Here is a 14,130-nt window from a genome sequence, read left to right on the forward strand (position 1 = left end):
TTGTCAGCAGCAGGGCCTGGGAGACTAGTAAGGATCGAGGGAAAGATGGACGGAGAAAAGTAAAGAGAGATCCTTGATGATGACCTGCTCCAAAGCGCTCAGGACCTCAGACTGGGACGATGGTTGACCTTCCTACAGGACAACGACCCTAAGCACACAGCCAAGGCAATGCAGGAGAAGCTTCGGGACAAGTCTCTGAATGTCCTTGGGTGACCCAGCCAGAGCCCAGACTTGAATCCAATCTAATATCTCTGGAGAACCCTGTAAATATCTGTGCAGCGACGCTCCACATCCAACCTGACAGAGCTTGAGAGGATCTGCAGAGAATAATGGGAGAAACTCCCCAAATACAGGTGTGCCAAGCTTGTAGCGACATACCCAAGAAGACTCAAGTGCTTCAACAAAATATTGAGTAAATAGTCTGAATACTTATGTAAATTGAATGAGTTTTTTTTATTTGTAATACATTTGTAAAAATGTCTAAAAACCTGTTTTTGCCCTTGTCATTATGGGGTATTGTGATGTCATTACGGTGTATTGTGATGTCATTACGGTGTATTGTGATGTCATTACGGTGTATTGTGATGTCATTATGGGGTATTGTGATGTCATTATGGGGTATTGTGTGTAAATTGATGAGGGAGGAAAAAAAGGTCATCCATTTTATAATAACATTATGTGGATAAAGTCAAGAGGTCTGAATACTCTCTGAATGCACCGTATACCAACTCAGTCTGTGACGATCGGTTACTTTTGAACAACAGCCCTTAAAAAGTGTATTTGTAAGGAGGAACTGTGACTGACCTCTAAAGTAGCGTTGAATTCATGGTATAGATCAGCGTCCTCCGCTGCCTCCGCCAGTCTCTTGACAGACTTCATCTTCCTACCCAGCATGCCCTCCATCTCCTCAGCAAACGTCTTCACCAGCTCCTCTCCGTCCACCTCCTCCATCTTCACCGTGGGCTCAATGTCTTTGTATTTCTGGAGAAGAAAGGGTTAAATACACTTAATAAACATGTTTAGGTAACAAACGGTCCCTGATATCTGGGTCCTGTTAACTGCACACGTGAACTGTCAGATTTGATCGTCTTTCAGGAATCAGGTGTTTTCAAGTCTGTAATTGAATCCACTTCCACAAGGGAGCTGTCATAAGAGACACATGTAACGTATTGTATGACAACAATCAGAGAAGAGTTGGATCTATTGGATTGGCTAGAGAACATAGAGCGTATCTCTAAATAGAACCTTGACAAACCGCTATCTCTGACTCTGTTGTCTCCGCTGGTGACTATTCAACAGCTGTTGGTGGATTACACTAGTCTGTTAATCATCTCCTGTTGTTTTTACCACAGTCAGTCTTTGACAATGGTAACCTTTTTGGGATAGGGGGCAGCATTTTCACTTTTGGATGAATAGTGTGCCCAGAGTGAACTGCCAGTTTCAACTGTTCTGCCTGCGGCTATGGAACCCTGACCTGTTCACCGGACGTGCTACCTGTCCCAGACCTGCTGTTTTCAACTCTCTGGAGACAGCAGGAGCGGTAGAGATACTCTTAATGATCGGCTATGAAAAGCCAACTGACATTTACTCCTGAGGTGCTGACTTGCTGCACCCTCGACAACTACTGTGATTATTATTATTTGACCATGCTGGTCATTTATGAACATTTGAACATCTTGGCCATGTTCTGTTATAATCTCCACCCTGCACAGCCAGAAGAGGACTGGCCACCCCTCATAGCCTGGTTCCTTTCTAGGTTTCTTCCTAGGTTTTGGCCTTTATAGGGAGTTTTTCCTAGCCACTGTGCTTCTACACGTGCATTGCTTGCGGTTTGGAGTTTTAGGCTGGGTTTCTGTACAGCACTTTGAGATAGCAGCTGATGTAAGAAGGGCTATATAAATACATTTGATTTGATTTGATTTAGTCCCAGGGTCCTTAGATTAGTGATGAGCTGTGAGGGCACTATGGTGTTGAACGCTGAGCTGTAGCCAATGAACAGCATTCTCACATAGGTGTTCCTTTTGTCCAGGCGGGAAAGGGCAGTGTGGAGTGCAATATAGATTGCATCATCTGTCAATCTGTTGGTGTGGTATGCGAATTGGAGTAGGTCTAGGGTTTCTGGGATAATGGTGTTGATGTGAGCCATGACCAGCCTTTCAACGCATTTTATGGCTACAGAGGTTAGAGCTACGTGTCAGTAGTCATTTAGGCAGGTTACCTTAGTGTTCTTGAGCATAGGGACTATGGTGGTCTGCTTGAAACATGTTGATATTTCAGACTCAGACAGGGAGAGGTTGAAAATGTCAGTGAAGATACCAACCAGTTGGTCAGTGAATGCTCGGAGTACACGTCCTGGTAATCCGTCTGGCCCTGCAGCCTTGTGAAAGTTGACCTGTTTAAAAGTCTTACTCGCATTGGCTGCAGAGATCGTAATCATACAGTCGTCCAGAACAGCTGATGCTCTCATGCACGTTTCAGTGTTAGTTGCCTCAACGTGAGCATAGAGGTTATTTTGCTTGTCTGGTGGCTCATGTCACTGGGCAGCTCTCGGCTCTGCTTCCCTTTGTAGTCTGTAATAGTTTGCAAGCCCTGGACGAGCGTCGGAGCCGGTGTAGTACGATTCGATCTTAGTCCTGTATTGACGTTTTGCCTGTTTGATGGTTCGTCGGGAAGGCATCATGGGATTTCTTAGAAGCTTCCGGGTTAGAGTCCCGCTCCTTGAAAGCGGCAGCTCTACCCTTTAGCTCAGTGCGAATGTTGCCTGTAATCCATGGCTTCTGGTTGGGGTATGTACGTACAGTCACTGTGGGAATGACGACCTCGATGCACTTATTGATAAAGCCAGTGACTAATGTGGTGTACTCCTTAGTGCCATGGGAAGAATAGTATAAAGCTAAGGCAGGCCCTAAGGCTGAAGCAGGTGCGTGTGGAGGAAGTAGCGGAAATTGTACCGTATATTGATTGTAGAAGAGTTCCATTCCAAAGTAACCAGGAAGGAAAAGCACAGAAACCTACCAGACAATGATAAAAGGTCCCAGGGCGTCCCATGTTATCTTAACCTGTCTTGTACAAACACCGTAAACATAAATGCAGCCTCTTTATGGTGAAAAGAGGGCATCATAGACGCAGGGGCTGAGAGAGCAGCACAGATCCCCCCCCCCCCCCCCCGCAACGGAAATGAAAAGCAAATGTTGCTTCCCAAGCAACCAAGCAACCAACCACCCAACCAATCAATAAACACAACCCCAATCAGTAATCAATCAGCTAACTATCAGGTGAAGTCATGTATGAAGATGCAGCCGTCTTTACCATAAATAATGAGTTTAGCATTGATCTGTTTATGATGAAGATGATGAAGATGATGTTTATGATGAAGATGTAGCAAAATAATTAATTAAGTGAATGTTTTAACTTGTGATTTTCACAGTGATCTTTTCCAAAGCCAACGAGAATAACATGTACTGTATGAACGATGTGGTGTATGAACGATGTGGTGTATGAACGATGTGGTGTATGAACGATGTGGTGTATGAACGATGTGGTGTATGAACGATGTGGTGTATGAGAAATCTACTCATTATCAAGCTCAAACAAGCTGCACCATCTGGTGTATTATTAAAAAAATGTGCTATGCAGCTAAAATCTGGTACAATGTGTTTTGTACATGAACCCTGTCAAATAAACAAACAAAAACACACAGACTGTGGCAGGAAAGGTAGAGCGGGGTGGAGGGGCCAGGAAAGAGGAAGCCTAAAGTCTATTCAAGCACTAGAGCCTTTCCCGTCTGTCACTAAAATACTGTTATGATTGTCTGTGCAGTTCTCTGACTCTACGGATGAGGAATTGTGTTCCTATCAAACTAAGCTGTCAGCCAGGTCGTCCAGGGTTAATCCAGGAGGTTGGTCCCACACGGCACCCTATTCCCTATGCAGTGCACTACTTTTGACCAGAACTCTATGGGCCCGGGTCAAAAGTAGTGCACTTCATAGGGAATAGGGTGTCCCAAATAGCCATTTGGGACACAGTCCGGACTTTATTCTGTCCCCAAATGACAGACATAGACATAGAAACTGCAGATAGGCACAAACACCCGCACACACACACACACACACACACACGCAGAAACACACACACGCAGACACACACACACACAACCACAGTGAATTTATAAGATGCTGACAGAGCAGCCTATTGTCAACACAACCACAATGGCTTTATAAACGCTGATGGAGCAGCCTACTGTCAACACAACCACAGTGGCTTTAGGGTGTCCCAAATAGCCATTTGGGACACAGTCCGGACTTTATTCTGTCCCCAAATGACAGACATAGACATAGAAACTGCAGATAGGCACAAACACCCGCACACACACACACACACACACGCAGACACACACACACGCAGACACACACACACGCAGACACACACACACATAACCACAGTGAATTTATAAGATGCTGACAGAGCAGCCTACTGTCAACACAACCACAGTGGCTTTATAAACGCTGATGGAGCAGCCTACTGTCAACAACCACAGTAGCTTTATAAACGCTGATGGAGCAGCCTACTGTCAACAACCACAGTAGCTTTATAAACACTGATGGAGCAGCCTACTGTCAACACAACCACAGTGGCTTTATAAACGCTGATGGAGCAGCCTACTGTCAACACAACCACAGTGACTTTATAAACGCTGATGGAGCAGCCTACTGTCAACACAACCACAGTAACTTTATAAACGCTGATGGAGCAGCCTACTGTCAACACAACCACAGTGACTTTATAAACGCTGATGGAGCAGCCTACTGTCAACAACCACAGTGACTTTATAAGACACATTATATTCCCCAGCTTAATGCTAATAAAACATTATATTCCCCAGCTTAATGCTAATAAAACACATTGTATTCCCCAGTATAATGCTAATAAAACACATTATATTCCCCAGCTTAATGCTAATAAAACACATTATATTCCCCAGCTTAATGCTAATAAAACACATTATATTCCCCAGCTTAATGCTAATAAAACACATTATATTCCCCAGCTTAATGCTAATAAAACACATTATATTCCCCAGTATAATGCTAATAAAACACATTATATTCCCCAGCTTAATGCTAATAAAACACATTATATTCCCCAGCTTAATGCTAATAAAACACATTATATTCCCCAGCTTAATGCTAATAAAACACATTATATTCCCCAGTACAATGCTAATAAAACACATTATATTCCCCAGTATAATGTAACATCTGAAAAGTTTAAGCACGTGTTATTTTATTCCATCCAGTCAGATCATTGTCTTCAACATGAGCTCAGAGACTAGGGAGGGGGACTGCACGTGTGTATGTCTGCATGTATTAGACCAGACAGATGTTGCAGGTCCTGCTGGGTAGTCTTCAGGGTCGCTAGGGAACAGAGAGCATGTGCTTATTACTGAGAAGTGCTGGGACTCACACCTAGGATGGTAAGTACTCACACACACACACACACACACACACACACACAAGGGCTGTCCTCTCCTCACGACTCACACCGTGAACAGGAAACAGAGCAGAACTTATGTAAAGGAAATCTGACATAGGAAAGACAAGCACCAACTCTAAGCCCATATATCACAGCACTAATGGCCAACACCGCCTGAATAAGAGATATAAACAGGCCGCCTTTTCATTTATGTAGTCTGCACTGTACAGTAAGGCTGCTTCCGATTGGTAGACGGAGGAAGGGTTCCCTAACCCCTCCCCTCACAGCCTGAAACCATTGTGATGTCATCCAGATTAACCCTGTAAATCCACATTGTGGAATCATCTCTCCATCGATCTCTATCCTCTATCATTCTTCACTCCTTCCTCCGCTCTTCCTCCTCCCTCTTCATCTCTTTCCTCCTCTCTCTCTTTCTTCTTATCCAACAGCATGAAAGTACAGTAGTCTCTTCTGTCTATTTCACACAAATTAATATCTTCTGAGTTGATAATCTCATCAACGTGACCTCCCAAACCCCCTTCAGTATTTCTTCCACAGGCAAACACAGTCTCCATTCAACATCACAAACAGTCTACATTCAACATCACAAACACAGTCTCCATTCAACATCCACAGTCTCCATTCAACATCTACAAACACAGTCTCCATTCAACATCTACAAACACAATCTCAATTCAACATCTACAAACACAATCTCAATTCAACATCTACAAACACAATCTCAATTCAACATCTACAAACACAATCTCAATTCAACATCTACAAACACAGTCTCAATTCAACATCTACAAACACAGTCTCCATTCAACATCACAAACACAGTCTCCATTCAACATCCACAAACACAGTCTCCATTCAACATCACAAACACAGTCTCCATTCAACATCCACAGTCTCCATTCAACATCTACAAACACAGTCTCCATTCAACATCTACAAACACAATCTCAATTCAACATCTACAAACACAGTCTCAATTCAACATCTACAAACACAGTCTCCATTCAACATCTACAAACACAGTCTCCATTCAACATCCACAAACACAGTCTCCATTCAACATCTACAAACACAGTCTCAATTCAACATCCACAAACACAGTCTCAATTCAACATCCACAAACACAGTCTCCATTCAACATCCACATCCACAGTCTCCATTCAACATCCACAAACACAGTCTCCATTCAACATCCACAGTCTCCATTCAACATCTATAAACACAGTCTCCATTCAACATCACAAACACAGTCTCCATTCAACATCCACAAACACAGTCTCCATTCAACATCTATAAACACAGTCTCCATTCAACATCACAAACACAGTCTCCATTCAACATCCACAAACACAGTCTCCATTCAACATCTACAAACACAGTCTCCATTCAACATCCACAAACACAGTCTCCATTCAACATCTACAAACACAGTCTCCATTCAACATCCACAAACACAGTCTCCATTCAACATCTACAAACACAGTCTCCATTCAACATCCACAGTCTCCATTCAACATCACAAACACAGTCTCCATTCAACATCTACAAACACAGTCTCCATTCAACATCCACAAACACAGTCTCCATTCAACATCTACAAACACAGTCTCCATTCAACATCCACAAACACAGTCTCCATTCAACATCTATAAACACAGTCTCCATTCAACATCCACAGTCTCCATTCAACATCTATAAACACAGTCTCCATTCAACATCACAAACACAGTCTCCATTCAACATCCACAAACACAGTCTCCATTCAACATCCACAGTCTCCATTCAACATCACAAACACAATCTCCATTCAACATCTACAAACACAGTCTCCATTCAACATCCACAAACACAGTCTCCATTCAACATCTACAAACACAGTCTCAATTCAACATCCACAAACACAGTCTCAATTCAACATCCACAGTCTCCATTCAACATCCACAGTCTCCATTCAACATCCACAGTCTCCATTCAACATCTACAAACACAATCTCAATTCAACATCTACAAACACAGTCTCCATTCAACATCCACAAACACAGTCGCCATTCAACATCCACAAACAGCAGTGATCATACAAATTGTTATCTTGCTGCCCTTCTCTCTTTGATTGGGCTGAGCTCACCCTGCAGGGAAGCCCTCCACCCACCCACCCACCCACCCACTCACCCACCCACTCACCCACTCACTCACCCACTCATCTCTAAATCAGAGGAGGTTTATGTGGGTTACCTTTTGGAGCAGCAGAGCACCAGAGTATTTTGTTGAAAGAGCAATGATTTGTTTTCCATAAGAGACGGCCCATTGCTGAACCCTGAAAAACAGAAAGGAAATACAGGAAATGAGTGTAAGCTTTGGAAAAACCCAAATACAATTCAAGTACAATTGGCCCAATAGAAGAACTCAGTTCACTGTCAATTTATTCTAGTTGTCCATGGCAACAGCACCTGCCTGGTTCTTCAGAATTCATTTATTCAAAACACAACTAGTCTCCTCTCTAGGTTCCTTCCTAGGTTCCTGCATTTTAGGGAGTGTTTCCTAGCCTCTGCTTGGCTTGCTCTTTGGGGTTTTCGCCTGGGGATCTGGAAAGACACTGCTGATGAAACAAAAGGACTTAACAGAAGACATTTGATTGATGAATTGAGCTTCTCCCTGATTCATGGCATTGGGTCATAGACATTTCCTAATGAGCTCACAATACCACATGTGTTATATTAGCTACTTAACTGGACTGGAGCAACAATTGTTTTGTTCTGGTATACTTACAACACATGGTTCTTGGAAATGAATTCATTTTCATTAGAGTTGTGGGGCCACAAGGTACTTTATATATATATATGTGTGTGTGTATGTGTATGTGTGTGTGTGTGTATGTGTATGTGTATGTGTATGTGTATGTGTGTGTGTGTGTGTGTGTGTGTGTGTGTGTGTGTGTGTGTGTGTGTGTGTGTGTGTGTGTGTGTGTGACTAAACCACCAGCGAGGACTGGGGGTTGGAGAGGTGAGCTGGGGGACAGATGGGGTTTGAGAGGTAAGATGGGGAACAGATGGAGTTAGAGAGGTGAGCTGGGGAACAGATGGAGTTAGAGAGGTGAGCTGGGGAACAGATGGGGGTTAGAGAGGTGAGCTGGGGAACAGATGGGGTTAGAGAGGGGAGCTGGGGAACAGATGGGGGTTAGAGAGGTGAGCTGGGGGACAGATGGAGTTAGAGAGGTGAGCTGGGGAACAGATGGAGTTAGAGAGGTGAGCTGGGGAACAGATGGGGGTTAGAGAGGTGAGCTGGGGGACAGATGGGGGTTAGAGAGGTGAGCTGGGGAACAGATGGGGTTAGAGAGGTGAGCTGGGGAACAGATGGAGTTAGAGAGGGGAGCTGGGGAACAGATGGGGGTTAGAGAGGTGAGCTGGGGAACAGATGGGAGTTAGAGAGGTGAGCTGGGGAACGGATGGAGTTAGAGAGGTGAGCTGGGGAACAGATGGAGTTAGAGAGGTGAGCTGGGGAACAGATGGAGTTAGAGAGGTGAGCTGGGGAACAGATGGAGTTAGAGAGGTGAACTGGGGGACAGATGGAGTTAGAGAGGTGAGCTGGGGAACAGATGGAGTAAGAGAGGTGAGCTGGGGAACAGATGGAGTTAGAGAGGTGAACTGGGGGACAGATGGAGTAAGAGAGGTGAGCTGGGGAACAGATGGGGGTTAGAGAGGTGAGCTGGGGAACAGATGGAGTTAGAGAGGTGAGCTGGGGAACAGATGGAGTTAGAGAGGTGAGCTGGGGAAAAGATGTCTCAACACAGCCAGAGGAGCAGAGGAAGCAGCTAGCATACAAGAAGTTATTATAATAACCTACAATATAGTGGGCTACAGTGTCACTATCTATATCTTTGGTAAGAGCATCCAGGAAGCCCCACCGGAGGGCAATTATGCTACATGCTAACACCGGAGCGCTACTGTGCTGCACGCTACAGAGCTAATTTGCGATGCTAATGCTGGAGAATTAATATGGTACATGCTAACAATGAAAAGCTACTATGCTAAAAGTCTATGATGCTAACGCTATAGAGCTAATATGCGATGCTAATGCTGGAGAGTTAATATGGTACATGCTAACAATGAAAAGCTACTATGCTAAAAGTCTATGATGCTAACGCTATAGAGCTAATATGCGATGCTAATGCTGGAGAGTTAATATGGTACATGCTAACAATGAAAAGCTACTATGCTAAAAGTCTATGATGCTAACGCTATAGAGCTAATAAGCGATGCTAATGCTGGAGAGTTAATATGGTACATGCTAACAATGAAAAGCTACTATGCTAAAAGTCTATGATGCTAACGCTATAGAGCTAATATGCTAAATGCTTACACTGGGAAGCTAAGCGTATATGCACTGTCATTCAGCCTTTGCTTTAAATCCATACAGGCCTCTGAGAACCCAATCCTTCCTGACTGCCTGTACAGTGGAGGACAGATAAATGGACATTCACAGCAGCTGCTCAAGCACTTAGTGCAGACACTGAGCCCTGTCTCAAGTCCTGGACAAACAGTTAGCTTAGCTAGTAGCTACACATTGTAAATTAAATGAGTGAAGGGTGAGTGAAATGAGTCAGTATGTAAACCTACAACCGTGGTATTTTTAGCGATGTTGATATTGATGACAGGTTGAAGAGACCATAATATGGTGCCAAAGAGAGTCGTTTTATAAAATGTTGATGACAGGGTTGGATGTTGTTTGTTGTATTGTTGTTATGGAGACTCAGGGTGTCACAAACACCCCCTCATTCTCTGGGCATAATTTTTAAAATGTATTTTATTTTACCTTTATTTAACTAGGCAAGTCAGTAAGAACAATTTCTTCATTGCACTGACGGTCTACCGGGGAACAGTGAGTTAACTGCCTTGTTCAGGGACAGAACAACAGATTTTTACCTTGTCAACTCTTGACTATGGGAGGGGAGGGGAGAGTAGTGACTAGGGGAGGGGAGGCGAGAGTAGTGACTAGGGGAGGGGAGGGGAGCGTAGTGACTAGGGGAGGGAGAGTAGTGACTGGGAGAGGAGGGGATAGTAGTGACTAGGGGAGGGGAAGGGAGAGTAGTGACTAGGGGAGGGAGAGTAGTGACTAGGGGAGGAGAGAGTAGTAACTAGGGGAGGAGAGAGGAGAGTAGAGACTAGGGGAGGGGAGGGGAGAGTAGTGACTAGGGGAGGGGAGAGTAGTGACTAGGGGAGGGAGAGTAGTGACTAGGGAGGGAGGAGAGAGTAGTGACTAGGGGGAGGAGAGAGGAGAGTAGTGACTAGGGAGGGGAGAGTAGTGACTAGGGGAGGAGAGAGGAGAGTAGTGACTAGGGGAGGAGAGAGGAGAGTAGTGACTAGGGGAGGGGAGAGTAGTGACTAGGGGAGGGGAGAGTAGTGACTGGGGAGGAGAGAGTAGTGACTAGGGAGGGAGAGTAGTGACTAGGGGAGGGGAGAGTAGTGACTAGGGGAGGGGAGAGTAGTGACTAGGGGAGGGAAGAGTAGTGACTAGGGGAGGGAAGAGTAGTGACTAGGGGAGGGAAGAGTAGTGACTAGGGGAGGGGGGATAGTAGTGACTAGGGGAGGGGAAAGGAGAGTAGTGACTAGGGGAGGGGAGAGTAGTGACTAGGGGAGGAGAAAGTAGTGACTAGGGGAGGGGAGAGTAGTGACTAGGGGAGGGAAGAGTAGTGACTAGGGGAGGGGGGGATAGTAGTGACTAGGGAGGGGAAAGGAGAGTAGTGACTAGGGGAGGGAGAGTAGTGACTAGGGGAGGAGAAAGTAGTGACTAGGGGAGGGAGAGTAGTGACTAGGGGGGGGAGGGGAAAGTAGTGACTAGGGAGGGGGAGGGAGAGTAGTGACTAGGGGAGGGGAGGAGAGAGTAGTGACTAGGGGAGGGGGAGGAGAGAGTAGTGACTAGGGGGGGAGAGTAGTGACTAGGGGGAGGGGAGAGTAGTGACTAGGGGAGGGGAGGGAGAGTAGTGACTAGGGGAGGGAGGAGAGAGTAGTGACTAGGGGAGGGGAGAGTAGTGACTAGGGGAGGGGAGGAGAGAGTAGTGACTAGGGGAGGAGAGAGGAGTGTAGTGACTAGGGAGGGGAGAGTAGTGACTAGGGGAGGAGAGAGGAGAGTAGTGACTAGTGGAGGAGAGAGGAGAGTAGTGACTAGGGGAGGGGAGAGTAGTGACTAGGGGAGGGGAGAGTAGTGACTAGGGAGGAGGAGAGAGTAGTGACTAGGGGAGGAGAGAGTAGTGACTAGGGGGGGGAGAGTAGTGACTAGGGGAGGGGGAGAGTAGTGACTAGGGGAGGGAGAGTAGTGACTAGGGGAGGGAAGAGTAGTGACTAGGGGAGGGAAGAGTAGTGACAAGGGGAGGGGGGATAGTAGTGACTAGGGGAGGGGAAAGGAGAGTAGTGACTAGGGGAGGGGAGAGTAGTGACTAGGGGAGGGGAGAGTAGTGACTAGGGGAGGGGAGAGTAGTGACTAGGGGAGGGGAGGGGAGAGTAGTGACTAGGGGAGGGAGGGGAGAGTAGTGACTAGGGGAGGGAGGAGAGAGTAGTGACTAGGGGAGGAGAGGAGAGAGTAGTGACTAGGGAGGAGAGAGTAGTGACTAGGGGAGGGGAGAGTAGTGACTAGGGGAGGGGAGGGGAGAGTAGTGACTAGGGGAGGGGAGGAGAGAGTAGTGACTAGGGGAGGGGAGGGGAGAGTAGTGACTAGGGGAGGGGAGGAGAGAGTAGTGACTAGGGGAGGAGAGAGGAGTGTAGTGACTAGGGGAGGGGAGAGTAGTGACTAGGGGAGGAGAGAGGAGAGTAGTGACTAGTGGAGGAGAGAGGAGAGTAGTGACTAGGGGAGGGGAGAGTAGTGACTAGGGGAGGGGAGAGTAGTGACTAGGGGAGGGAGAGTAGTGACTAGGGGAGGAGAGAGTAGTGACTAGGGGAGGGGAGAGTAGTGACTAGGGGAGGGGAGAGTAGTGACTAGGGGAGGGGAGAGTAGTGACTAGGGGAGGGGGTAGACAGTACTATTCTACTGATAGTGTTGAATAACATGAACTACAGGTAGACAGTACTATTCTACTGATAGTGTTGGATAACATGAACTACAGGTAGACATTACTATTCTACTGATAGTGTTGGATAACATGAACTACAGGTAGACATTACTATTCTACTGACAGTGTTGGATAACATGAACTACAGGTAGACATTACTATTCTACTGACAGTGTTGGATAACATGAACTACAGGTAGACATTACTATTCTACTGACAGTGTTGGATAACATGAACTACAGGTAGACATTACTATTCTACTGACAGTGTTGGATAACATGAACTACAGGTAGACATTACTATTCTACTGATAGTGTTGGATAACATGAACTACAGGTAGACATTACTATTCTACTGACAGTGTTGGATAACATGAACTACAGGTAGACATTACTATTCTACTGACAGTGTTGAATAACATGAACTACAGGTAGACATTACTATTCTACTGACAGTGTTGGATAACATGAACTACAGGTAGACATTACTATTCTACTGATAGTGTTGGATAACATGAACTGGTACTTGGGTACTCACGTTACAGGTACACAGTACTGCTCTACTGACAGTCGAGGGCTGTGAGGTCATGGTTTGGGTACTCACGTTACAGGTACACAGTACTGCTCTACGGACAGTCGAGGGCTGTGAGGTCATGATGTGGGTACTCACGTTGCAGGTACACAGTACTACTCTACTGACAGTCGAGGGCTGTGAGGTCATGATGTGGGTACTCACGTTACAGGTACACAGTACTACTCTACTGACAGTCGAGAGCTGTGAGGTCATGGTTTGGGTACTCACGTTACAGGTACACAGTACTGCTCTACTGACAGTCGAGGGCTGTGAGGTCATGGTGTGGGTACTCACGTTACAGGTACACAGTACTGCTCTACTGACAGTTGAGGGCTGTGAGGTCATGGTGTGGGTACTCACGTTACAGGTACACAGTACTATTCTACTGACAGTCGAGGGCTGTGAGGTCATGGTTTGGGTACTCACGTTACAGGTACACAGTACTGCTCTACTGACAGTCGAGGGCTGTGAGGTCATGGTGTGGGTACTCACGTTACAGGTACACAGTACTATTCTACTGACAGTCGAGGGCTGTGAGGTCATGGTTTGGGTACTCACGTTACAGGTACACAGTACTGCTCTACTGACAGTCGAGGGCTGTGAGGTCATGGTTTGGGTACTCACGTTACAGGTAGACAGTACTGCTCTACTGACAGTCGAGGGCTGTGAGGTCATGGTGTGGGTACTCACGTTACAGGTACACAGTACTATTCTACTGACAGTCGAGGGCTGTGAGGTCATGGTTTGGGTACTCACGTTACAGGTACACAGTACTATTCTACTGACAGTCGAGGGCTGTGAGGTCATGGTTTGGGTACTCACGTTACAGGTACACAGTACTGCTCTACTGACAGTCGAGGGCTGTGAGGTCATGGTTTGGGTACTCACGTTACAGGTACACAGTACTACTCTACTGACAGTCGAGGGCTGTGAGGTCATGATGTGGGTACTCACGTTACAGGTACACAGTACTACTCTACTGACAGTCGAGGGCTGTGAGGTCATGGTTTGGGTACTCACGTTAC

At 46.0% G+C, this 14,130-nt stretch overlaps 1 protein-coding gene across 1 annotated transcript in view; it reads right to left on the reverse strand.

Annotated features, from left to right (window-relative positions):
* The window catches only part of LOC135516568 (voltage-dependent calcium channel subunit alpha-2/delta-4-like), a 59,221-nt gene that overhangs the window by 41,886 nt on the left and 3,205 nt on the right, over positions 1-14,130 (reverse strand). Inside the window, 2 exon segments of the mRNA XM_064940918.1 lie at positions 805-981; positions 7,726-7,807. Coding sequence (XP_064796990.1) covers positions 805-981; positions 7,726-7,807 — 259 coding nt within the window.

The sequence above is a fragment of the Oncorhynchus masou genome, chromosome 27, assembly GCF_036934945.1.
Source record: "Oncorhynchus masou masou isolate Uvic2021 chromosome 27, UVic_Omas_1.1, whole genome shotgun sequence".
In the NCBI taxonomy this organism is placed as follows: Eukaryota; Metazoa; Chordata; class Actinopteri; order Salmoniformes; family Salmonidae; genus Oncorhynchus; species Oncorhynchus masou.